This window comes from Pyrus communis, chromosome 17 (assembly GCF_963583255.1).
Source record: "Pyrus communis chromosome 17, drPyrComm1.1, whole genome shotgun sequence".
NCBI classification, from domain to species: Eukaryota; Viridiplantae; Streptophyta; class Magnoliopsida; order Rosales; family Rosaceae; genus Pyrus; species Pyrus communis.
Genome location: NC_084819.1, coordinates 14,838,889 through 14,866,374, shown reverse-complemented (window position 1 = coordinate 14,866,374; position 27,486 = coordinate 14,838,889). Strand labels below are relative to the sequence as shown.

The following is a 27,486-nucleotide window of genomic DNA, read 5'->3' as shown; positions in this document are numbered from 1 at the left end:
AGGGTAAATAAGGTAAGAGTTTTGTAGAGAGGGGTAAAACCCTTTTTAAGAGAGATGTATATTTACAAATCCAGGTGTATGCTATCAAGATTTTAAATAAATCTATGGAAGTTCATTGGAATTACCAACAAAGTCTTAAAATGTTGACTTAGATACAGCGAAATACAAGTAAATGAACAAAGTCTAAAGCTAGAGGCTCGGGATCTCAGATTGGAAGTACCATTATATAGCCTTAAGGTTTTATTGAGCCACTGGCTCAATTCATTCTACTGATTCAATTCGTTGAACCTCTTTACTGTCCCATTCACTCCTATAACTTTAATTGTTTGTTTGATAATTATTTTGTTCTTAATTTTTGGTTTTTATTACCAACAAGTACTATAATTTAGTGTCATTTCTCTTCACTTGTAACTGAAATTTCTCAAGTTCAACGTATTATATTTGTTTTAAGTTTGATACCGAATTAGTGGTTGGCCAATTGTGTGGCACTTCCTAATTTCTTTTCCCTTTAAAATAGAATATATATGTATATATCTAAACTACATATTAATGAAACTCTCTTTGTCAACCAAAAGAGGGTGGAAAAACATATTTGTCTTCTATCACAACATAAAAGTTAAAGACAGTAATGTAATTTCACAAAACATAATTCTGTTGTTTTTTGTTTAAGCCTCATTTATATGAGATTTTATTGTACCATCCCACATTGCCCAAGGGAGTGGATCCTCTAAGCCTTATATGTATATTCTCATCTCTACCTAGCACGAGGCCTTTTGGGAGCTCACTGGCTTTGGATTCCATCGGAACTCCGAAGTTAAGTGAGTTCGCGTGAGAGCAATCCCATGATCGGTGACCCACTGGGAAGTTCTCGTGTGATTTCCCAGAAATAAAACCGTGAGGGCGTGGTCGGGGCCCAAAGTGGACAATATTGTGCTATGATAGACAATATGACAATTTGGTATCATAGCCAATCCTTGGCCGGAAGTGTGCCGACGAGGACGTTGGGCCCCTAAGGGGGGTAGATTGTAACATCCCACATCGCCCAAGGGAGTGGATCCTCTAAGCCTTATATGTATATTCCTATCTCTACCTAACACGAGGCCTTTTGGAGAGCTCATTAGCTTCGGATTCCATCGGAACTCCGAAGTTAAGCGAGTTCGCGTGAGAGCAATCCCATGATGGGTGACCCACTGGAAAGTTCTCGTGTGAGTTCCCAGAAACAAAACCGTGAGGGTGTGGTCGGGGCCCAAAGCGGACAATATTGGACTATGGTGGAGTCGAGTCCGGGATGTGATGGGAGCCCGAGCCGGATGTGACATTTATCATCTCTAATCTAAAAATAAAAAAATTAAAAAAAAACCTCGCTCTCTCGCCCCACTCTCACGGTCTCTCACTTCTTCCTATCCCCTTCAATTTTAAAAAATAAAAGTAAAAAATTTCAAACACACTTTGTATATGGGCATATACTAATATATATATACACACACACAATAGTTTTCAATTTTTTTATTTTTTTATTTTTTTGTGAGATATAAAACAATACGAGAGAAATGATGGAGAAGTGAATATGAGATGAATGATGAAAGAAGGAATACGAGCTCTTGATTCCTTTTCGGATCCCAAATTATTAATTTTTGTGCCTTGCAAGACAATTAGGTTTGGGTTAAGCAAATTGCAAGGAAGATATTACACAAGAAATATTGCAGAAATGCCATGTCAAATAGGCTTAACTCTGTAAACAATGTTTTTTTTTTTTTTTTTTTTAAATATCAAACATTCTTCCCTTTAGATCCCAGAAATCCCTTTGCTTGCTTAAGAATTTAACTCTGAATCTTTATCTGAGCTCTCCGAATCACTATCTGAGATATCAAAATCGCAATGTGAGATCCCAGGACCAATATAAGTGATAGTGTAGAAGTGCTTTGGGTTCTGCCGAATGAGAAGTGAAGCAGCGGATATCATCTTGCTCTTACTCACCATCCCAGACACTTTCGATGGAGCATTTTGATCACGATGAACAATGACCATTTTCTTCAAATTATGAGCATGCTCGAGAATATACCTTGCAAACTCGATTTCATTAGACCCATAGGAGTTCTCTATGCTTACCTCCTTAAGCTGGTGAATGAAAGCAAGGTTTTGCAGCTTCCAGTACTCATTACCAAAGCGACTTGCCTAAAGACATAAAAACAAATTAATTCAAAACCACCAAATAAATACAAAGTAATTAAAAAACAAATTGACTTTTGTGCGACTTTTCTTAACCCAAATATTCCATAATTCACCAACTTCATATGTTATTGACCCAACCCCACTAAATGGAAATGTAAAAAAATATAAGTTACACCAACACATTACAAAACTAACACCATTATATGCCCGAAGGGTTTACGATTGCACATTGCTGAACATTTAGATGATGTTCGGTGACTGTTACATTACGCATACAGCTGGTTGTCAAACATGTTTCATGAAAAACAGATAAATTTGAAATCAAGCTCCAAAATTGTATTCAGATCTCATTTGAAGACCCACAAAACACAAAGTGATAGACTATTATTTGAGTTGTTCTAACTTATTTTCCTTACAGTATAATGAATCTAGTGAGAGACTAATATAAGTATCATATAGGATTTTTAGTTCGAGATAAGTGATGACTATGTTGAGTTTCTGGATATAGCAGCGTCATAGTGGTAGTCTTATGGCAACTAGTACTATGGTTCTCTAGTTTATAAGTGGAGTCTCTCAAAATCAACTTACTTGGAAAACGAGTTCGGCCACTAGTACTACAATCAAGCAATACCCCCCCGTTGACAATAAATCGCTACATAAAAAATAGAACATAAAAAGAAACTAGCTAACCCTTTTGCTGTCATTTAATCTAGGTTAAATTTTGAGTTTTCATTCTTTCAACAGGAAAGTTTTCTCAAGAAATTGTTTGGATTAAATAAAGTTGCCCCAAATTATAAGAAAATGATTCTACAAATTAGCACAAAAAAAAAAGTGTCGTGTGCGTGAAGGGAGATTAATAGGCAACATAGACTTTAACTTACTGTTCTAGGAGTCAATCTGTGACATCTAGTCTTTATGTTGAAAACGTTCAGATTAGGCATTCTCCTAAGAAGAGAGACCACAGCAGGAACAAGCTTGTTATTCAAGCTCTCACAATGTATGCTCAAGTTCCGAACGTTATCCAATATTAGTGTTCGCTTGGAACCTTCCTTGTACACAGCCTGCAAATGTTACCACAAAAAATCTTAATTAGCGAGAAAGGGCACAAGAATTATCACAATCCAGATTATATATAATCACTAATTTGTCAAAAAATTAAAGTCAAAATGTTTTTCAGTTACTTCATATTGCGCATAAATAAGAACTTATACTGTTTTCACGAAAAACATGCGGAGAATAGAGTGAACTTTACCTTAATGGTCTTGTCGTTTATAATAAGAACTTGTGCCGAGCATATACTGCAAAGAACCTCCAATACTTTGTCAAACTCATTTTTCAGAGGCTCCAATAGAATCTCAACTTCTTCCAAACTCTTTAAATTTCCCAGACTTTGGCAATTCCTCACTTCTCCTTTCCATTTCAAAGTTTTAAGATTTGGAGCAAAAATCTTCAATGATGTGTTGCTATTTGTGCTTTTTCTGCTCTCAAATACTTCGTAACCACCCCAGTACATATCTATATTTTCAAGTTTCTCACCAGATATATTGAGATGGCAGTCGTCATTGTCATCGTCATCGTCATCATTGAAAAAAGAAAAGGATTCCAAAGACGAACTTTCAATGGAGATATTTTGTGTACCCTTGATAGAACTAAGACTTAATTCCTTGAGATATTTGCAGCAACATGAGATCCATTTGAAAATCCTCTCGTCTACTATTTTAACATCACTCAATGATAAGTAACGGAGATTACTAGAAAAGGATAGGGACGGTGCTTCAACGATCTCCAAAGTGCGTGTACCCGAGAACACTGATAGAGAGCGCAAAGATTGAGAATGGAAAATGAAAGATGGCAATGACAACATGCTAGTAACCCGGTATATGAAATAGAGATCAAGCTCTTCAACATTACACCTTACTGCATTATGAATCCACTTGAGTACTCGAGAATAGTCATCGGAAACTTTCTTCGCTGTTTCATATTTATAGGAACTCAAGCCGATGCAGACTCGCTGCATCCTGTTATGACCACGATCAAGCAAGTATCTATCAAAAGAACTCATCAGACCCGGTAAATCCACTTTTTTTACATCTGTCCACTGATTTGTACCAAAATCCACCACCGGAACTGATATGTGAAATTGTCTGCATCTTTTGGACAGAGCCCCCACTCGAGTGAGGTCTTTGAAATTGAGGAAGGAAAGAACATGATGAGCAACTTCCTCCGGAAGATTACTAAATCTGTCTATTCCACCTTCAGAGGAATTCCCTTCAGCTTGACAAATTGTGGATGCCTGCAGCTTGCGCTTGCGCCCCATCGCAGTGACTCCTCAAGGAGGTGGTCGGATCTACAAGAGATAATCCTTTCCTGCAACCAACATTTGCAACAACATATCAAAACCACACACCCAAGACAGTTTTGCAGCTAAACAGGGTGCCCTTGCCAAATACCTAATTAAATTCTCAATCTCACGGATGCATATTATCAAGCACTTTCCAGGCACTACCACAATCACCAAGCGAAATCAACAAACAAACCCACCAGATTTTTCGAAAAGCAAAGTGTACAATTAGACAGAAATCCAAAATGAAATCAGAGTTTTCGAAAAACAAATCGCATATTCTGCAAAGGAATCGCTTACAGGTGGTAGTGGCTGAATCAATTCTTCTTGGGCAATCAGGTCTCGCAGGAAGAGTATATGGATGAGAGTAATACGTGAGATACAAGGCACTCCCTCCTGGACTTTAGGGTTAACAATCCTTCGTTTTTTTTTTTTTTATACATTTTTACATGATTAGGTTTTTCTCCGGAGTCGTCAATCGGCCGAACCGGGTTAACAATCATTCATCTTTTAAATAAAATCCTAGTTGAATTTTTAAAAAATACACTCGAGTTTTTTATGAAGTTTTATAAACTTTTTTAAAATCCTAATTGAATACATCTAAATTTATAAAATTCTTTTAAAATTCTTTAAACTCCAATTGTACTCCCTAAGTTAAAAGAGTTTTGTAGAGAAGGGCAAAACCCTTTTTCAGAGAGAGCTGTATTTACAAATTTAGCTGTATTCTATCCAAATTTTAAATAAAGCCATGGAAGTTCATCGATATTCAAACAAGATTTAAGGAATTTTATAAAATTCCACAGAAATCTAGATGTATTCAATTAGTATGTGATATCAAAAAAATTTAGAGGGGTTAGACTTTAGGAAATCCGGTCTTTTCTCTTTTGTCCTAAACTTTTACCACCTCAGTTACACCTTCCTATGTGATATTTAAAAAAATTATATATAATATTCAAAAAAATTATATGTGACATTTAAAAAAAAAAAATTAAGGGGTTAGACTTTAGGAAATAAGGTCTTTTCTCTTAAGGTTTTGTCCAAAAGTTTTACCACCTCAGTTACACCTTCCTATGCGAACACACCAGCTCCTCCCTTGCCTAAATTGCAATTAACAGAACAAATCTGATGAGCAACTTCATGCGAAAGATCACTAAATCTGTCTATTCCACTTTCAGAACTTCCTTGAGCTTTACAACTTGCGGATGCCTGAAACTTACTGTTGCGAGTTGCAACCCATGATAGTGACCATTGAAGGCATTGCGCGGACATACTAGAGAGAATCGTTCTCAGCAACCGACTGTTACAACAACTTATCATAACTAGCTGACTATATACACACACACAAGAATGACATTGACAAATATTTCATAAAATTCTCATCAAACACTTACAGTGGGTGGTGGCTAAGTTGGTTCCTTCTTCGGCAAGCAATGGCTGAAATTTTTGAAAGCTGTGACTCATTGGAGTAGATCTCTTCACACATATCGCCATATATACACCCACACCAAATATAGTCAGCTTCTAATAGTTGATCATATTGAAATAAAAATACAAATTGGAAGGATTCCGAGCACCTATATTTAGACTTTCTGCATCTACCTTTATTTCTCTAAGCTATTGTAAAAATTGTTACATTTAGTCTTTGTTTGGGAGTATTTTTTTTTATTTTTATTTTTTACTTTCCTAAAAACTAAAATTAATTGTAGCTGACGTGTAAAGTTTTAAATCATTAGATTGATCTAATGGCTTAGATACAGCGAAATGCAGGTAAATAAACAAAGTTTAAATGTAGAGGCTGGGGATCTCAAATTGGAATTACCAACATATGGCCTCAAGGTTTATTGACCCACTGACTCAAGTCATTCTACTAGTTCAATTAGTCGACCCTGGTCACATTAACTACAATAACTTTATTTGTGTGTTTGATAATTATTTTGTTTTTAATTTTTGGTTTCATTACCTAATAGTACCATAATTTAATGATATCTCTCTTTACTTGTAAGTGAGATTTCTCAAATTCGACATATTATATTTGTGTTGAGTTTAATAGTGAGTTAGTGGTTGGCCAATTGTGTGAGAACCCAATTTTTCTTCCCTTTAAAATAGAATATCTTTGTATATATAAAAAGCTGGTTTTCAGTTTTTATATTTGAGATATAAAGAAAGAATGTGAGGGAAGATGAGAAGTGAATATGAGAGAAATATGAAAGAAGGAATAAGAGCTCATGATTTCTTTAAGGATCCCAAATTATTAATTTTTGTGCCTTACAAGACAATTTAGGTTTGGATGATGCAAAATGCAAAAAGATATTACTAAAGAAATATTGCAGAAATGTCCTGTAAATGTAATGTACCATGACAAGACATACATAATGTTTTTTTTTTCCTTTAAATATCAAACCTTCTTCCTTTTGTATCCCAAAAAATTCTTTGCTTGTTCAATAAGTTAACTCTCTATCTGAGATCTCTGAATTACAATCTGAGCTATCAAAACCGGTCTGTGAGATCCCCAACCCATGATAAGAGATTGTATAGGTGTTGTCTAGGTCCGCCGAATGACAACTGAAGTAGTGGAAATCTTCTTGCTCCTACTCAACATCCCAAAAAGTTTTGATGGAACATTTTGATCACGATCAACAATAACCATATCCTTCAAATTTTGAGCATGCTCGAGAATATACCTTGCAAACTCGATTTCATTAGACCCATAGAAATTCTCTATGCTTACCTCCTTAAGCTGGTGAATGAAGGAAAGGTTTTGCAGTTTCCAGTATTCATTACCAAGGCAGACTTGCCTAAAAACATAAAAACAAATAAATTCAAAATCACCAAATAAATTCATATAACTTGCCATTTTTTCACGACAATTTTTGTGTGCTGTTCAACCCAACTATTCCATAAATTCACCAACTTTATATGTTATTGTCCCAACCCCCTTTAAAAGGAAATGTAAAAATATGTAAGTCACACGCAATATTCCAAAACTAATACCATTCTATATACCCCCGAAGTGCTGATTTGTCAAACATGTCTTATGAAAATTTGACCTCAAACTCAAAAATTATGTTCATATATCATTTGAAGACCCGCAAAACACAATTTGAGAATCTATTTAATTTGCCTTAACTTATTTCTTTACACTGCAGGGAAGATAGTGCAGAGATTATATAAGTTTCACTTAGGACTTGTAGTTGGAGATAAGTGTTGACTGGGTTGAGTTTCTAGATATTGGAAGCCGTTTCAGAGTTTTCTTTTTCAAACGCTTGTCTTATGGCCACTAGGACCGAGGTCTAGCGATATTCTTTTTTAATTTGTAAGTAAGATGTCTCAAGTTTGACTTACTTGGATGATGAGTGCAAAACCTATTTATTATGGTTGCCCAGTTTGTGTGACTTGGCCCAAAACCCCAACCTTGACCGTAAAATATCACTAAAAAAGAAAATGTAAAAAATATAAAATCTAGCCAACCCTTTTGCTGTCATATAATCTGGTTAAATCTTGAGTTTTCATTCTTTTAATGGGAGGGAATTCTTAAGAAGTTCTTGACTTATAATAAAACCACCATAATTTATAAGCAAACGATTCTACAAATTGGCAAAAGATAAGTGTCTCGTGTGCGTGAGAGGGAGATTAATAGGCAGACTTTCACTTACTTCTTTGGAAGCCATCTTCTCACGCCTAGTCTTTATGCACAAAATATTCAGATTAGGCATTCTCCGAAGAAGAGAGACCAATGCAGGTACAAGCTTGTTATTCAAGCTCTCATAATGTATACTCAAGTTACGAACATTATCCAATATTAGTGTTGGCGTGGAGCCTTCCTTGTACAGAGCCTGCAAGTTTTTCCACAAAAAAAAAAAAAAAAAAAACCACTTAATTAGTGAGAAAGAGCACAAGAATTATCACAATCTAGATTAATATAATCATTACTTTGTCAAAATATTAAATTCAAATGCTTTTTAAGTGCCTTCATTTGACATTAAAAAAGAAAATTATATATATAAAAATGCGCGCGCGCGCACGCACATACATACATACATACATACATACATACATACATACATATATATATATATATATATATTTAGATGGATGGAAACTAAACAGACGTTGCAGCAGAAATAAGAACTTACATATCCCCATTAAGTCTCACAAATATCACAACAAATATGCCATCACAATAAGAATGCAATCTCCGCCGTTGAAAAGTGAAAACTTACACGTCACAAGATTATGTATTGCATTGTTACAAAAAGGTCAGAAGGATATGTGAACTTTACCTTAACTGTCTTCGAGTTCATAATAAGAACTTTTGCCGAGCATATACTGCAAAGAGCCTCAACTACTTTGCCAAACTCATTTTTCTGAGACTCTAAACAAAGCTCAACTCTATCTGGAACTCATTAATTTTCCCAGATTTTGGCTGTTCCTCAAATAGCTCCCATTTCAGATTTCTAAGATTTGAAGCAAAAATCTTCAATGATGTGCTGCTTTGTACATAGTAATCACTCCATGCCATATCTATTCTTTCAAGTTTCTCACCAGATATACTGAGATGGACGTCACCATAATTGAAAAAAGAAAGGATTCCAAAGACGAACTTTCAATGGAGATATTTTGTATGCCATTGATATAACTAAGACGTAACTCCTTGAGGATTTGCAGCAGCATGAGATCCATTTGAAAACACTCTCGCCTACTATTTTTACATAACTCAATGATAAGTAACGGAGATTACTTGAAAAGGATAGAGATGGTGCTTCAACAACCTACGAATTGATCATATCCAAGGACACCGATAGAGAGCGCAAGGATTGAGAATGGAAGATGAAAGATGGCAACGAAAAAGAACTAGTAACACAGTGTGAGAAATAGAGATCAAGATCTTCAACATTACACCTTACTGCATTATGAATCCACTTGAGTAGTAATCGAGATTGATCACCAAAATATTTCGTCTCGTTATTGCAATTAGAGAAACTCAAGAGAATCCGGACTCGTTGCATCCTGTTAGGTCCACGAAAATGCAAGTTTCTATCAAAAGAACTCATCAGGCTCGCTACATGCTGTTTGATTTGTTCTTTGTCTGTCCAGGGATCTGTATGAAAATCCACTATCGGAACTGATAGATGAAATTGTCTGCATCTTTTGGACAGAGCACCCACTCGATTCAGGTCTTTGAAATTAAGGAAGGAAAGAATATGATGAGCAACTTCGTCCGGAAGATCACTAAATCTGTCTATTCCACTTTCAGAGGGAGTTCCTTGAGCTTGATAACTTGCAGATGCCGGAGGCGTAAGCTTATGCTCCATGAAAGTGACTGTTGAAGGCGGTGGTCAAATCTACTAGAGATAATTCTTTCCTGCAACCAACATTTGCAACAATTTATCATAACCACGCACAAGACTGTCAAATACCTAATTAAGTTCCACACAGAGGCATTCTAGCAAACACTTCCAGGCACTAACACAATCAACTAATATCAGAAAACCCCGAGAGAAATCAACATGCTTTTGGTAACGAAAAGCGTACAATTAGACAGAAACTCGAAGTTGAAATCCAAGTTTTCAGACATGTTCTGCAAACAAATTACTTACATATGATAGTGGCTGAATCACTTCTTCGGCTATGGAGTCGTCAATGAACCGGGGCGTGGTTCTGTTTGCTTATGCCTAGATATAGGGTCTGAGTATAGGCAGTTAGTATTAGGGTTTTGTATTTATTGACTATTAAGATTTAATTATCTATAAATTAACATGTTTTGTAATTCAGTTTAGAATAAGCTCGTCGCATAATCTTACGAGTTATGTAGCTTTTTTGGCGAATCTTTGTAGTACTGATTGTTTGTTTTCAATAATATTTGAAGCTTTGTAATCGGTTTATTTTTCGTTTTTTTGTTTGTTCTTTTGTTCGTTCATTCATTATGTGTAATCTAATTTTCAACTTAATATTGTTCTATGTACTTCAAGTGAATTTTATTCCTCGCTTGTTCGTCCGTCCGTAATGCGTACTCTGATTTTAAACTCTAATTATACTCCCTAACAGAGTTTAAAAAAAAGCTAAATAATTCTAAAACTCTTTAAACTCCAATTATATGTGATGTTAAATTTCTTTTAAAGGGTTAGACTATAGGAAATTAGGTATTTTCTCTTAAGATTTTGTCCTACAGTTCTACCACTTCAGTTACACCTTCCTATGCGAACACACCAGCTCCCTCCCTTGCCTAAATTACAATTAACCGAACAAATCTGTTTAGCAACTTCATCCGGAAGATCAATAAATTTGACTATTCCACTTTTAGAACTTCCTTGAGCTTTACAACTTGCCGATACCCGAAACTTACTGTTGCCAGTTGCAACCCATGATAGTGACCGTTGAAGGCGTGGCGCGGAGATACTAGAGAGAATCGTTCTCAGCAACCAACTGTTACAACAACTTGTCATAACCGGCTGACTATATACACACACACAAGAATGACATTGCAAATATTTGATAAAATTCTCATCAAACACTTACAGTGGGTGGTGGCTGAGTTGGTTACTTCTTCAGCAAGCAATGGCTGAAATTTTTGAAAGCTGTGACTCATTGGAGTAGATCTCTTCATACATGTTACCATATATACACCCACATTAAATATTGCCACCCTCTAATAGCGGAGCATATTGAAAACACAACATATACAATTGGAAGGATTCCGAGCACCTATATTTAGACTTTCTGCATCTATCCGTATTTCGGCAAGCTATTGTAAAAATCGTTACATTTAGTCTTTGTTCGGGAGAACTTTTTTTTTTTCTTTCTAAAAACTATAGTTAATTGTAGTTGACGCGTAAAGTTTTTAATCGTTAGATTGATCTAATGGCTTAGATACAGCGAAATATATGTAAATGAACAAATTTAAATGTAGAGGCTCAGAATCTCAAATTGAAATTACCAACATATAGCATTAAGGTTTATTGACCCATTGACCCAATTCATCCTACTGGTTCAATTCGTCGATCTTGTTTATTGGCCCATTAATTAAAATAACTTTATTTGTCTGTTTGATAATTAGTTTGTTCTTAATTTTTCGTTTCATTACGTACTAGTACTGTAATTTATGGCATCCCTCTTCACTTGTAAGTGAGAATTCTCAACATCGACTTAATATTATATTTGTATTGAGTTTAATAACGAGTTAGTGGTTGGCCAATTGTGTGGCACAACCCAATTTTTTATATTTGAGATATATATAAAGAAGGAATGTGAGGGAAATGATGGATGAGAAGTATATGAGAGAAATGATGAAAGAAGGAACAAGAGCTCTTGATTTCTTTTAATCCCAAATTATAATTTGCGTGCCTTGCAAGACAATTTAGGTTTGGGAGATGCAAATTGTAAAAAGATATTACAAAAGAAATATTGCAGAAATGTCCTGTCAATGTAATGTACTATGACAAGAACATACATAATGTTTTTTTCTTTAAATATCAAACGTTCTTCCTTTTCTATCCCAAAAAACCCTTTGCTTGCTTAATAAGTTAATTCTCTATCTGAGATCTCCTAATCACAATATGAACTATCAAAATCGGTCTGTGAGATCACCGGACCATGATTAGAGATTGTGTAGGTGTCGTCTAGGCCCGCCGAATGACAACTACAGCACTGGAAATCCTATTGCTCCTACTCACCATCCCAACAACTTTTGATGGAGCAGTTTGATCACGAAGAACAATAACCATTGTCCTCAAATTTCGAGCATGGTCAAGAATATACCTTGCAAACTTGATTTCATTAGACCCATAGGAATTCTCTATGCTTACCTCCTTAAGCTGGTTAATGAAATCAAGGTTTTGTAGTTTCCAGTATTTATTACCAAAGCGACTTGCCTAAAAACATAAAAACAAATTAATTCAGAATTACCAAATAAATACATTTACCTTGCCATTTTTTCACAATAATTTGTGTGTGCTGTTTACCCCAACTATTCCATAAATTCACCAACATTATATGTTATTGACCCAACCCCCTCTAAAAGGAAATGTCAAAAAATGCAAGTCACATGCAATATTCCAAAACTAATACCATTATACGCATTCAGTGCTGGTTTGTGAAACATGTTTAATGAAAAACAAATAAATTTGATATCAAGCTAGAAAATTATATTAATATCTCATTCGAAGAACCACAAAACTCAATTTGAGAGGCTGTTATTTGACTTGTTTTAACTTATTTTCTTACACTATAATGAATCTAGTGAGAGATTAATATAAGTTTTAGTTAGGATTAATATAAGATTAATATAATCTTATTTTCTTATTTTCTTACACTATAATGACTATATTGAGTTTCTAGATATTTGATAGTAGTTTTATAGTTGTAGTCTTATGGCAACTAGCACTACGGTCTAGCAATTTCTTCTCTAACTTGTAAGTAAGATCTCTCAAATTTGACTTACTTGGAAGACGAGATCAACCTAGGTCTAGCAATACCCCACCCACTAACAATATATCACTACGTCAAAAATAATTATAAAGAAACTAGCTAACACTTTTACTGTCATTTAATCTAGTTTAAATTCGAGTTTTCATTCTTTTAATAGGATGGAATTCTTAAGAAATTTTTGGCTGTAATAAAGCCGCCCTAATTTATAAGCAAATGATTCTACAAATTAGCAAAAGAAAAATGTGTCGTGTGCGTGAGACGGAGATGAATAGGCAACATAGACTTTCACTTACTTTTTCGGGAGCTAACATCTCACAGCTAGTCTTTATGCACAAAACATTCAGATTAGGCATTCTCCTAAGAAGAGAGACCACTGCAGGAACAAGCTTGTTATTCAAACTCTCACAATGTATACTCAAGTTCCGAATTTTATCCCATATTCGTGTTGGCTTGGAGCCTTCCTGGTAGAGAGCCTGCAAGTTTTTCCATAAATTCAAATGCTTTTTAAGTTCCTTCATCGGACAGAACTTGTGCGTAAATAAGAACTCACATTTCCCAGTAAGTCTCACAAATATCACAAGTATGCCATCATAATAAGAATGCAATCTCCATGATTGAAAAGTGAAAACTCTCCAGTCATGAGATTATTTATTCTGTTTTTACGAAAAACGTCCGGAGAATAGAATGAACTTTACCTTAATGGTCTTCTCGTTCATAATAATAACTTCTGAAATTGCACCAAAATCCATTTCCGGAGCTGATAGATGAATTTGCCTGCATCTTTTGGACAAAGCACCCACTCGAGTGTAGTCTTTGAAATTGAGGAAGGAAAGAATATGATGAGCGACTTCCTCCGGAAGATCACTAAATCTGTCTATTCCACTTTCAGAGGAATTTCCTTCAGCTTGACAACTTGTAGATGCCCGGAGCTTACGCTTGCGCCCGGCCATCGCGGTGACTCCTCAAGGCCGGATCTACTAGAGATAATCCTTTCCTGCAACCAACAATTGCAACATTATCTCAAAACTACACAGTCAAGAAACTTTTGCAGCTAAAATGGGATGTGCTTGCCAAATTCCTAATTAAAACATTTTCCGGGCACTACTACAATCAACTAAATTTCAGGAAACCCTAGAAATCAACAAGCCCAGATTTTTCAAAAATCAAAAGTGTAAAATTAGACAGAAATCCTAATTGAAATAAAAGTTAATGGAAAAATCGTATCTTCTGCAAACGAATCACTTACAGGTGTTAGTGGCTGAATCAATTCTTCTTGGACGATGAAGTCTCGCAGGAAGACTAAATAGATGAGAGTAATACGTGAGATACAAGGCACTCCCCCTCTAGTTTAGGGTTAGCCACCTCTCATGGGCTGGGCTTTTACAACCATGGCGGGCCAAGACAAAATGAGCATGAGGCAAAAATATTCAAATTTTGGTTTTGAAAAGTTATCAATTTGAAAAAAAAGAGATAGGTTTTAGCTTTGAAGATGGTTATTACTTTTGTACACATTGGTACGTAATTAGAATTGTTTTTATGAACTTTTAGCTTACGTTTTGACAACAGATATTAACGTTTTTAGCCGTTTACCGACCATATCAGAAATTTATCTTAGATCATAGAAAGCTTAGGGCACATTATTAAGCATGCATTTTGTTAGTTGCGCCTTCCTATGTGAACACACCATCTCTTCCCATGCCTGAATTGCAGTTATCAGAAGAAATGGTTCACGAAATTGCATTTTTGTTCGAAATCATGTAAATTCTTTGATGTTGGTTTTCCCGAGATATTTGTGTGCGAGAACCCAAGATTGTTCTTCAAAGTAGCTGCATACCTCTTGGTGATCTAATCTGTTGATCGTTGGTGGCACGATCGATTAAGAACATCACCAGATTCAAATGCTGTATGAGAGAAATATCAAGGAAATATTACTAGAGAAATATCCTGTCAATTAATGTCATGCAACATGTGATGAGAGTTGCAATCTAATCTTGGTTCGATTTCAAATGCTACGTGAATCTCTATCTGAGACATCAAAATAGCTATGTGGGATCCCCGGACCAGAGAGTGTAGATGTAGTCTAGGTACTGCCGAATGTGAACTGAAGCATTGGAAATCATCTTGCTCCTACTCATCATCCCAGCAACTTTTGATGGAGCATTTTCATCACGATGAACAATGACCATTTTCTTCAAATTTTGAGCACGCTCAAGAATATACCTTTCAAACTCGATTTCATTAGACCCATAGGAATTCTCTATGCTTACCTCCTTGAGCTGGTGAATGAAAAGCAAGGTTTTGCAGTTTCCAGTATTCATTACCAAAGTGACTTGCCTGAAGACATAAAACAATTTAATTCAAAATCACCAAATAAATGCAAAGTAATTAAAAACAAATGAACTTTTGTGCGACTCTGTTTAACCTAACTATTCCTTAAATTCATCAACCTTATATGTTATTGACCCAACCCCCTCTAAAAGGACATGTAAAAATATGTAAGTTACACGCAATATATTCCAAAACTACCACCATTATACACCCAAAGGGTTTACGGTAGCACACTGCCAAACCTTTATAATGATTTTCACTAGATGTTAGATTATGCATGTAGTGCTGGTTTGTCTAACGTGTTTTATGAAAACAAATAAATTTGAAATCAAGCTCGAAAATTATATTCATATCTCATTTGAAGAACACAAAACACAATTTGAGAGGCTATTATTTGATTTGTTTTAACATAATGAATCTAGTGAGAGATTAATATAAGTTTCATAAAGGATTTTTAGTTCGAGATAAGTCATGACTATGTTGAGTTTCTTGATATTTGAAAGCAATTTCATAGTTGTAATCTTATGTCAAATAGCATTACGGTCTAGCAATATTCTTCTCTAACTTGTAAGTGGGGTTTCTCAAAACTGACTTACTTGGAAAACAAGTTCAATACCTAGTTATTATGGCGGCTCGTACTATGGTCTAACAATAGTCCACCCACTAACAATAAATCGCTACATAAAAAATAGAACATAAAATGAAACTAACTAACCCTTTTGCCGTCATTTAATCTAGGTTAAATTTTGAGTTTTCATTCTTTTACTAGGGGGGGTTTCTTAAGATATTGTTGGGTGTAAATAAAGCCAACCTAATTTATACGAAAAAGATTCTACAAATTAGCACAAGAAAATGTGAGTCGTGTGCATGAGAGGGAGATTAATATGCAACATAGACTTTCACTTACAGTTCTGTAAGTCAACTTCCAACAGCTAGTCTTTATGCACAAAATATTCAGATTAGGCATTCTCCTAAGAAGAGAGACCAGTGCAGGAACAAACTTGTTATTCAAGCTCTCACAATGTATACTCAAGTTCCGAATATTATCCAATATTAGTGTTGGCGTGGAGCCTTCCTTGTACAGAGCCTGCAAGTTTTTCCCAAAAAAAAAAAAAAAAAATATCTTAATTAGAGAGAGAGAGTGCACAAGAATTATCACAATCTAGAATAATATAATCACTAATATGTCAAAAATTTACATTTCCTCAGTAAGTCTCACAAATATCACAAGAAGTATGCCATCACAATTAGAATGCAATCTCCATGATTGAAAAGTGAAAACTCAAGTCATTAGATTATTTATACCATTTTAAGAAAAACGTCGGGAGAATAGAGTGAACTTTACCTTAATGGTCTTTCCGTTTATAATAAGAACTTTTGCCAAGCATATACTGCAAAGAACCTCCAATACTATGTCAAACTCATTTTTGGGAGGCTAATAAAATCTCAACTTCTTCCAAACTGTCTAAACGTCCCAGACTTTGGCTATTCCTCAATTTGCCTCTCCATTTCAAAGTTTTAAGATTTGGAGCAAAAATCTTCAGTGATGTGTTGCTATTTGTGCTTTCTCTGCTCGCAAATACATTGTAACCACCCCAGTACATATCTATCTTTTCAAGTTTCTGACCCGATATAGTAAGATGGATGTCACCACGATTGAAAATATAAAAGGTAACTAAAGACGAACTTTCAATGGAGATATTTTGTATACCTTCTATAGAAATAAGACGTAATTCCTGAAGCCATTTGCAGCAACATGAGATCCATTTGAAAATGCTCTCGTCTACTATTTTAACAGAACTCAATGATAAGTAACGGAGATTACTAGAAAAGGATAGACACGGCGCTTCAACAACCTCCGAAATGAATGTATTCAAGGACACCGTAAGAGAGCACAAAGATTGAGAATGGAAGATGAAAGATGGCAACGACAACGTACTGGTACTAACACTGTGTGAGAAATAGAGATCAAGCTCTTCAACATTACACCTTACTGCATTTCGAACCGCTTGATTGCTTGAGAATGGTCATCAGAAACTTTCTCCGCTGTTTCATTTATATAGGAACTCAAGCTGATGTGGACTCGCTGCATCCTGTTATTACCACGATCAAGCAAGTATCTATCAAAAGAACTCATCATCCTCGCCAAATCCGCTTGTTTTACGTCTGTCCACCGATTTGTACCAAAATCAACTACCGGAACTGAGAGACGAAATTGTCTGCATCTTTTGGACAGAACGCCAACTCGAGTGAGGTCTTTGAAATTGAGGAAGGAAAGAATATGATGAGCAACTTCCTCCGGAAGAAGACTAAATCTGTCTACTCCACTTTCAGAACAAGTTTCTTCAGCTTCACAACATGGAGATGTCCGGAGCTTAAGCTTGCGCCCCATCATAGTGACTCCTGAAGGCGGTGGTCGGAGCTACTAGAGATAAAGACGAAGCCCTTCCCAAATACCTAATTAAATTCTCACAGAGGCATTCTATACACTTTCCAGGTACTACCACAATCACCAAGGTGTACAATCAGACAGAAATCCAACTTGAAATCAGAGTTTTCGGAAAAATAATGTTCCGCGAACAAATCACTTACGATCAAAATTCAATCCCCTCCTCCCTGTTAGGGCGGCGGCGGGAGTAGAAATTTGGTGTTGAAAGCCCAGAAAGCCGATAAGCGGCGGATTCTGCGGCAATATTTGTTGCACATCCACGTCGTCGCCGACGAGCTCAAGCAGAAGGAGAGTTGAAGATTTATATGAACGTCGACGCGCCCCACTACAGAGCGCGGAAACCAGTACCTTTCACTCACCCGTCGACGGAGGCCTAGGAGTCCGATCTCAAATAGAAAGTCGAATCCGATGGTTACAAAACCTACGTGTCCAAAGAAAATAATTTTTTCGCTTTTTGGTAATTTTATATATCACAAAATCCAAAGCAGAAGCGTTGTAAAAGAAAAATTTTATTTGAACTCATCTAGCATTACTGTTTTAAAAATCTCCGTTTAGCGCCGCCTAGGCCCCATCTAGGCATTAGACGGTTGGCTACCGCCTCGATTAATGTCTAGGCGTTTGAAAATTAAGAAAGGGCGTCTAGACCTATCGAGGCACCCGCCTAGACTGCCTAGGCACCCGCCTAGCCAGCCCAGACCAGCCTAGACTCCTGCCTAGGTTGCGACTCACTTAAACAGAAAATAGATAACTTTCATTTTGCATTTTACTTTTTTCAATAAATTGTAGAGACTTGTTGAATACTTAAAAGAACACACATTATACACTTGTTCCTCATGTTTTCATTATGTTTCAATAGTTCATAATATATATGTCATTCCATTTTGTAGTTTATGATGAAATCATATATATGTTAAGTATAAACAGACACTTATTTACACGAAATATAATAGATTTAATTAAATCCACCTTATCAGAGCCAATCCCTGGCCGGAAATGTGCCGACGAGGACGTCGGGCCCTTAAGGGGGGTGGATTGTGACATCCCACATCGCCCAGGGGAATGATCCTTAAATGTATATTTCATCCCTACCTAGCACGAGGCCTTTTGGGAGCTCACTGGCTTCGGGTTCCGTAGGAACTCCGAAGTTAAGCGAGAAGGGGGCTAGAGCAATCCCATGATGGGTGACCCATTGGGAAGTTGCTCGTGAGTTCCCAAAAACAAAACCTTGAGGGAATGGTAAGCCCAAAGCGGACAATATCGTGCTACGGTAGTGGAGCAGGCCTGGGAAGTGATCCGTCCCGGGCCGGGATGTGACACACCTAGTCCTTCCAGGCGCCCACCTAGACCCCGTCTAGCCGCCTAGGCGTTAGGCCCTATCCCGCCGCCTGACTAGCGCCTAGCGTCTTTTAGAACCTTCTACATTCAATTTACTCTCTTCACTCATATTGTTTTTTTATTAAAGAATTAATATCTCTTTAAACCCAAATTTATTACCTAAACTGCCCTCTCAAACCCAATTCAAAATGTAAAATTATCTTCACATCTATTCCTTTTATAAAATAACATCTTTAATTTTATGTTTTTTTTTTCTTTTCAAAGAGGCGTCCTTTGCCCCTTTATAATTGCATGTGCCGTATAGGGCTAGCATTTCCATGGCTGCTTTTTTTTCTTTCTATTACCACAACCCATCCATGGACTTGGGATCCAAGAGATCATTGCATAGACTTGAATTTGCCAAGAGAATGTTATGCAAGCTCCAGTTCCGTCCTTTTTAAATCGAGCATTTTCATGTATTTTTTAAGAAACTTTGAAGTGACATAGGGCTGAGTATTTTGCTGCTACGTTAATAAACAAATTGAAGCTATTTCGAATAAAAAAGGTGTAAGACATGCCACCCGCTAGTTCGTGGTTAAGGTTGAGCAATCTTTATGCACCAAGAATCAAGTTTTATGTCTTTGCAGTACCAATCAAAAGTACTTGCACTGGTTTTTTTGGGGCGCATACAGACAGCAAAGAAAAACAAATACAATATAATATAAGAAGTCTGAAATTTAATCCAAAGAAGAGGCAAACAAGCAAAATATCCATAAATCGAGTCATACCTTAGTTGGAGGATTAAAAACTTCAAAATCACCATCCATTAATAGAAAAGCTTGTTTTTCTCTGTCAGAGCTATTAGGGTTTTAGTCGAAATGAACGTAGGATAAATAAAGGGTGATGCTAGAGTTTAATTATAGTATATGGGTCTATTGATAAATTTGATTTTTAGTATGTAGGTCTATTGATAAATTTGATTTTTATTATTAATTTCATTTTGTACTTAATAGTAATTATGCAATAAGATAAAATAGACAATTAACATTTAAAATTTAAGTTGGGTATAGAAAGAGGTAAGATGGGTTTAAATAAAATTTACCATTGTAAAATTCATATAGTAACCATCGCCCGATAAGACTTTATTATTATTGTTTGTAATTTTATATGGTTTAAAAAAATTATATAAAAAAATTAATGAGTGTCTATAGATGAAATTTAGGGGGATGTAGTCAATTTGGATTTCACGGGATTTTAATAGATTTTTTTTAAGTGACAGATTTCAAAGGATTTTAAAAGATTCTCAATTCTATATGGATTTCGTAAGATTTATATGGATTTCTAATATAGATTTCTATGGATTTGTATGGATTTCTTTTGTAGATTTCTCAAGGTTTATATGCACTTCTTTCAAAGATTTCTTAGGATTTTACTCTTAGGATTTTACCCTAATCATAGACTGGTAGACATCTAATCTAAATAGGATTGCTATCTGGTAGTTCATCCAAGCAATAATGTGAAATTTTTTATTGCAGACTATGAACATTTGCTTTAGACCTACTCCTTTGAATAAAACTCAAATTTTAGTTTCTAAGCCTATTCCAACTTGCTCCAACCCTTGGGTCGAATTTGTATGACATCCCACATCGCCCAGGGGAGTGATCCTTAAATGTATATTCTCATCCCTACCTAGCACGAGGCCTTTTGGGAGCTCACTGGTTTCGGGTTCCATGGGAACTCCGAAGTTAAACGAGTAGAGCACGAGAGCACTCCCAGGATGGGTGACCCACTGGGAAGTTCTCGTGTGAGTTCCCAGAAACAACACTGTGAGGGTGTGTTGGGGGCCCAAAGCGGACAATATCGTGATACGGTGGAGTCGGGCCCGAGAAGTGGTCTCGTCCGGGCCGGGATGTGACAATTTGGGTTTGATTCCCCCTGAGTTAGTGGGTTAAGCCACCATATATGTGTATTTTTTTTAGTTTTATATTTATAAATTCACTGAATTCAATGGTTAAGATATAATATCATCATATCCAACGGTAATAAAAAAAGATGCAACGGTTCAAACTTAAATCCAACAACTAAAATAATTAAAAACAATTCTTTCATGTTTTCATATTCTTTCGTCATGTTACACGAGTTTCATGGTGTCAGTTTAGTGATTTTACAATATTTATTAGAATCTAAATATTTTTAAGTTAAAATGTTCATAAAATTAAATTATGATAGTCTACATAATTTTTTTTTTTTTTAACAAAAAGTTACTTAAAAAAATGATCATAAAATTCATTATTTAATAATTTCGAACTAAAAATTTAACCCACAAAGTTTGGAGATGGTCTTAGATAATTCTTTTGGTTTGGTTTTGGGCATGATAGCTTAATGGATTCTTTGAGATTATATTTTGTGCACATTTGCTTTAGATGATTTTTTTGGTTTGGCTTTGGACATGATAGCCTAAGCGAATCTTTGAGAATATATTTTGAGGAAAACTAATGAAAATGGTTTGAAAACTTTGAGTTTTAACGATAAAGACAAAATAAAGGGTAAAGTGAATAGTACCAAAATTGACTTTTTAGTGTAAAAATATAACTTTTTGTTAAAGTGAACAGTACCGTAGACTTCTCGTTAAAACTCCCTATATTTTGTGCAACTAATCTAAGATTTATTTTATTTTATTTTGTTATGGGTAATTTCGATTAGAACGATATCTTGAAATAGGTGAGATGTTTCCTTTTGTTGTAACGAGTATTTTTCGAGTGCAAAGTTTCAAACGATTACGTTAATTCATTGCAAGTGCAATGTCTCTAGGAACAAAAATGTAACCCTTATTTCAATAGGGATGTGATATCCACACACACCCCATTTTACTTCACACACATATTTTCAATTTTCGGTCGTCGGGTCGGATGAATTAACGAAGATCAACAGACAGAAATTATCAAGAGGTGTGTGAGAAATAAAATGGGATGTGCGAATAGCACACTCCATTTCAATATTATTAATTTTTGTGCATTGCTAGACAAATTAGGTTTGGGTGAAGCAAGAGAAAAATATCCTGTCAATTAATGTAATGCAACATGAGAGTTGTAATCTGATCTTTGGTTTATTTCCAAAAGCTGGTTCTCAGTTGCACCTTGAATTTGATTTCTACTCATGCAAACTGTTAAAAGACGTACGAAATGTTTGTTTATTTACCCAAAAAAAATATATATAGATCAATCCTTCTTCCTTCTAGATCCCGAGAATCTCTCTTATTTGCTAAGTCACTGTCTAAGATCTCATAGTCACTATCCCAGATTTCAATATATCAGGTCCCGAATACGAAATGTAAGATCCCGGACCACAAATTCTGTAAATCCTGTGTGGATCCTGCTGGATGAAAATGGAAGCACTGGAAATCATCTTGCTCCTACTCACCATCCCAGCAACTTTTGATGGAGCATCATCGTCACGATGAACAATGACCATTTTCTTCAAATTTTGAGCACGCTCGAGAATATATCTTGCAAACTCGATTTCATTAGATCCATAGGAATTCTCTATGATTACCTCCTTAAGCTGATGAATGAAAGCAAGGTTTTGCAGTTTCCAGTATTCATTACCAAAGTGACTTGCCTGAAAACATAAAAGCAAATTAATTTGTTGTGCAAAAAAAAAAAATGAAGCAAATTATTCAAAATTACCAAATAGAAACATAACTTTCTAAATTCATCTTTTGACGATAATTTTTGGGTGCCTCTGTTTAACCCAACTATTCCATAAACCCGCCAAACTCAATATGTTGATCTAAACCCCTTCCAAAAAGGAACGTAAATATATTCCAAAACTAACCCCATTACACCCGAAGAAGGATGTACGGTACCACACTGCCAAACCTCTAGATTGATGAAGTACATGGTACATTCCACATTAAGTGCTGATTTGTCAAACATGTCTTATGAAAATCAAATAAATTTAACCTCAAACTCAAAAATTATATTCGTATCTCATTTGAAGACCCACAAAATACAATTTGAGAGTATGTTTAATTTGTCTTAACTTATTTATTTACACTGTAATGAAGCTAGGGCAGAGATTATACAAGTTTCACTTAGGACTCAGGATTTTTAGTTGGAGATAAGTGATGACTATGTTGAGTTTCTGAATATTGATAGCAGTTTCAGAGTTGTCTTTTTCAAACTAGCTTGTCTTATGGCCAATAGCACTACGGTCTAGCGATATTCTTCTCTAACTTGTAAGTGGGATGTCTCAAGTTTGACTTACTTGGATTGCGAGTTCAATACGTAATTATTATGATTTCCCAATTGTGTGACTTACCCCAAATCCTCACTGCATAAAAAGTAGAACATTAAAAGAAACTAGCTAACCCTTTTGCTGCTATGTACTCTAAGGTTACATTTTGACTTTTAATTCTTTTAATAGGAGGGTTTTCTTAAGAAATTGTTGGGTTTAAACTTTAAATAAAGTTTCCCTAAATTATAAGAAAATGAATCTACAAATTAGCACAAGAAAAATGTGTCGTGTGCGCAAGAGGGAGATTAATAGGCAACATAGACTTTCCCTTACTGTTTACTGTTCCGGGAGCCAAATTCTCACAGAACATACATTGCAAACTCAATTTCATTAGACCCATAGGAATTCTCTACGCTTACCTCCTTAAGCTGATGAATGAAAACAAGGTTTTGCAGTTTCCAGCATTCATTACTGGAGAGACTTGCCTAAAGACATAAAAGAAATTAATTAAAAATCACCAAATAAACACAAAGTAATTCAAAAACAAATTAACTTTTCTATGACTCTGACTAACCCAACTATTCCACAAATTCACCAAGTTTACACGTTATTGACCCAACCCATTCTAAAAGGAAATGTAAAAACATGTAAGTTGCACCAATATATTACAAAACTAACTATTATGCATAGTGAAAATATATCGCTACATAAAAAAATTAAAAGAAACTAGCTAACCCTTTTGCTGTCATTTAATCTGGGTTAAATTTTGAGTTTTCATTGTTTAATAGGAGGGTTTTCTTAAGAAATACATAAGGTCGCCCTAATTTATTAGCAAATGATTCTAAAAATTAGAACAAGAAAAATGTGTGCCGTATGCGTGAGAGGGAGATCAATAGGCAACACAGGCTTTTACTTACTTTTTCAGGAGTCAAATTCTCACAGCTAGTCTTTATGCACAAAATATTCAGATTAGGCATTCTCCTAAGAAGAGAGACCATTGCAGGAACAAGCCTGTTATTCAAGTTCTCACAATGTATGCTCAAGTTTAAAATATTATCCAATATTAGTGTTGTCGTGGAACCTTCCTTGTACAGAGCCTGCAAGTTTTCAAGAAAAAAATCTTAATTACATAGAAAGAACACAAGAATTATCACAATCTTGATTAATATGATCATTAATTTGTCAAAAAATTAAAGTCTAATGCTGTTTCAGTTACTTCATCTAACAAATATCGCATCAAATATAACATCACAATAAGAATGCAATCTCCATGATTGAAAAGTGAAAACACTCTCAAGAGTCAATTCACAAGATTACTTATAGTGTTTTTACAAAAAAGGTCCAGAGAATAAGTGAACTTTACCTTAACGGTCTCCTCGTTTATGGTCATAACTTTTGCCGTACATATACTGCAAAGAACCTCCAATACTTTGTCAAACTCATTTTTCAGAGGCGCTAAGAAAATCTCAACTTCTTCCAAACTCTTTAAATTTCCCAGACTTTGGCTATTCCTCAATTCGCCTTTCCATTTCAAAGTTTTAAGATTTGGAGCAAAAATCTTCAATGATGTGTTGCTAATTGTGCTTTTTCTGCTCGTAGATGCATCGTAACCACCCCAGTCCATATCTATATATTCAAGTTTCTGACCCGATATAATAAGATGTATGTCACCACAATTGAAAACATAAAAGTTAACCAACGACGAACTTTCAATGGAGATATTTGGTATACCGTTGATAGAAATAAGACGTAATTCCTTAAGGCACTTGCAGCAGCATGAGATCCATTTGAAAACCCTATCGTCTACTATTTTAACAGAACTCAATGATAAGTAATGGAGATTACTAGAAAAGGATAGAGACGGCGCTTGAACAACCTCCAAAATGCTTACACCTGAGGACACCGATAAAGAGCGCAAAGATTGAGAATGGAAGATGAAAGATGGCCACGAGAACGTACTACTAACACGGTGTGAGAAATAGAGATCAAGCTCTTCAACATTACACCTTACTGCATCACGAATCCACTTGAGTACTCGAGAATGGTCATCAGAAACTTTCTTCGTTGTTTCACTTTTACAGACACTCAAGCTGATGCAGACTCGCTGCATCCTGTTCTGACCACGATCGAGCAAGTACCGATCAAAAGAAGTCATCATCCTCGCTAAATCCACTTTTTTTATGCCTGTCCGCTCATCTGTACCAAAATTCACCACCGGAACCGAGAGACGAAATCGTTTGCATTCTTTGGATACAGCACCCACTCGAGTGAGGTCTTTGAAATTGAGGAAGGAAAGAATCCGATGAACAACTTCCTCCGGAAGATCACTAAATCTGTCCATTCCACTTTCAGAACAAGTTCCTTCAGATTCACAACTTGTAGGTGCCTGGAGCTTACGCTTGCGCGCCATCGTAGCGACTCCTCAAGGCGGTGGTCCGATCCAATAGAGAAAAATCGGATGCCCTTCCCAAACACCTAATCAAATTCTCACAGAGGCATATCATCAAACACTTTCCAGGCGCTAGGACAATCAACTAATTTCAGAAAACCCCGAGCGAAATCAACATGCTTCTGGCAACGAAAAGTGTAGAATTACACAGAAATTCGAAGTTGAAATCCAATTTTTCAGAAAATCGGATGTTTGCAAACAGATCACTTACAGGTGGTATGGTAGTGGCTGAATCAATTCTTCTTCGGCAATGGAGTCGTCAATGAGCCGGGCAGTGGTTCTCTTCGCTTACGCCTAGATATAGATTAGATTTAAGAAGTTGAACAAAAATAGAAGTTTCGTATGTTATATAGTTTTCTTTTTCTTTTTCTTTTTTAAATTAGTTGTTTGTATTTTCTTGTTAGTTTAGAATTTGGGCCTAGTTCGTTAAAATTAGGATTCCGTATTTGTTGCTTATTAGAGATTTCTATAATGGTATGTTTTGTAATTCAGTCTAGAATTAGTTGGTGGCATAGTCTTACGAGTTATGTAGATTTTTTGGCGAATCTTGTACTATTGTTTCTTCGTTTTTAATAATATTTGTAGTTTTGTATTTGTTTATTTTATTTGCTTGTTCGTCGTTATGCGTACTATGTGAATTTTGTTCGTCGTTTGTTTGTTTGCTTGTTATGTGTACTCTGATTTTCAACTTAATATAGTTCCATAGACTCCATGTGAATTTTAGTTGAGTTCATTTGAAATCTTAGAAACGATGTCTAATTTCTCAAAATCCCTTTATTATTCCTTCAAATCCATTAAAATCCTTCATATTTTAAAATAAATTACACATAGAGTTTTATGAACTACTTTAAAATGAGGAATTAATATACTCGGATTTTTATAGAGTTTTATAAACCTTTTTAAAATAAAATCTTGAATGAATATATCTAGATTGGTAAATTCTTTTAAAATCTTTTAAACTCCTTATTGAATATACCCTCTAAAAGAGTCTACAAAAAGAGAGAGGGATAGATCAAGAATGAGAGGGTGAATATACCCTTTTAATGTAGAACTGTGAATAATATCGTTTGTTTCATAAAAATAAATAAAAAATAAAAAAACTTAAATTGGACAAAAAGATCCAAAGACAGGGAGTCGTAGGAGTGTGAGAAAGAGATGACAGGAGATAAAGAGAAGGATGAGAGAGAATGAAGAGAGCGAACCATTGGAGACAGAGGAGGAGAAAAAAGAAGAAAAAAAAGGGATAGATAAGATTGGGAGCAAGTGAGTGGGGAGGAGAGAGTAAAAAAAAAGAGTTTAAATTTAAAAATTCTAAAAACTCACTTTTGGTGTTTTTAGATAATCGATTATTTTCTTAAGTTAGTCTTGAATTCAGTTCTTGAAAATAATTCTACCAGCAAGTTTTTGAAAATAGTTCTACCAGCAAGTTGTCTTAACTTTGGTGTTTTTAGATAATAGGCGATTATGAGAAAAACATAATACATCTTGATTTTGTTGGAATTTAAAAAAAAAAAACAGAAATCCAAATTGAAATCAAAGTTTTCGGAAAAACTGCATATTCAGCAAACGAATCACTTACCGGGGGTATTACTTGAGATACAAGGCACTCCCTCCTAATAATACATTTATACATAATTACGTTTTCTCCGTAGCTTGGAGTCACCAAACATGCCCTTAATTGTTCTGCACGTTTTTTTTTTTTTTTAAGTACATCGATATTTTACACTAAGAGAATGAGGAGTTTGGTTAAGCAACACAATGGGCAACCTAATT

General features: G+C 35.4%; 2 protein-coding genes and 2 pseudogenes across 6 annotated transcripts; all 4 read right to left on the bottom strand.

Moving 5' to 3' along the window:
• Window positions 1-1,812: 1,812 nt before the first annotated feature.
• On the bottom strand, window positions 1,813-4,489 carry LOC137722070 (F-box/LRR-repeat protein At3g26922-like). The gene is made up of 3 exons (XM_068461058.1): window positions 3,425-4,489; window positions 3,054-3,233; window positions 1,813-2,175 (listed from the first exon to the last, which is right to left on the bottom strand). Exons 1-3 carry the CDS (start codon window positions 4,487-4,489, stop codon window positions 1,813-1,815), a joined length of 1,608 nt encoding a protein of 535 aa, XP_068317159.1.
• A 2,566-nt stretch (window positions 4,490-7,055) lies between these two features.
• On the bottom strand, window positions 7,056-9,825 carry LOC137722069 (F-box/LRR-repeat protein At4g14103-like; annotated as a pseudogene).
• A 4,943-nt stretch (window positions 9,826-14,768) lies between these two features.
• Window positions 14,769-26,063, bottom strand: LOC137722742 (F-box/LRR-repeat protein At3g26922-like). Of its 5 annotated transcripts, none has more exons than XM_068461822.1 (5): window positions 25,925-26,063; window positions 24,628-25,835; window positions 24,182-24,361; window positions 23,684-23,749; window positions 14,769-15,271 (listed from the first exon to the last, which is right to left on the bottom strand). In XM_068461822.1, the coding sequence occupies exons 2-5, from the start codon at window positions 25,672-25,674 to the stop codon at window positions 15,176-15,178; spliced, it is 1,389 nt and encodes a 462-aa protein (XP_068317923.1). In that variant the 5' UTR covers window positions 25,675-25,835; window positions 25,925-26,063; the 3' UTR covers window positions 14,769-15,175. The 5 variants fall into 5 exon arrangements, with proteins under 5 accessions (XP_068317923.1, XP_068317922.1, XP_068317919.1 ...); XM_068461821.1 differs by lacking the exon at window positions 14,769-15,271 and adding an exon at window positions 22,033-22,646 and having other exon boundaries at window positions 24,628-25,739; window positions 25,925-26,028; XM_068461818.1 differs by lacking the exon at window positions 14,769-15,271 and adding an exon at window positions 22,034-22,646.
• On the bottom strand, window positions 16,436-18,061 carry LOC137722743 (F-box/LRR-repeat protein 25-like; annotated as a pseudogene).
• Window positions 26,064-27,486: the final 1,423 nt, after the last annotated feature.

What these genes read in the sequence shown, in the direction of transcription:
- LOC137722070 (XM_068461058.1), bottom strand. Translation starts at nt 4,489, where the DNA reads ATGGGGCGCAAGCGCAAGCTGCAGGCATCCACAATTTGTCAAGCTGAA. An exon ending in TAAACGACAAGACCATTAAG is followed by an intron (nt 3,234 to 3,424) that starts GTAAAGTTCACT and finishes TAACATTTGCAG; the next exon opens with GCTGTGTACAAGGAAGGTTC. An exon ending in ACAGATTGACTCCTAGAACA is followed by an intron (nt 2,176 to 3,053) that starts GTAAGTTAAAGT and finishes TTATGTCTTTAG; the next exon opens with GCAAGTCGCTTTGGTAATGA.
- LOC137722742 (XM_068461818.1), bottom strand. Translation starts at nt 25,674, where the DNA reads ATGGCGCGCAAGCGTAAGCTCCAGGCACCTACAAGTTGTGAATCTGAA. An exon ending in TAAACGAGGAGACCGTTAAG is followed by an intron (nt 24,362 to 24,627) that starts GTAAAGTTCACT and finishes GAAAACTTGCAG; the next exon opens with GCTCTGTACAAGGAAGGTTC. An exon ending in TCATTCATCAGCTTAAGGAG is followed by an intron (nt 22,647 to 23,683) that starts GTAAGCGTAGAG and finishes TTATGTTTTCAG; the next exon opens with GCAAGTCACTTTGGTAATGA.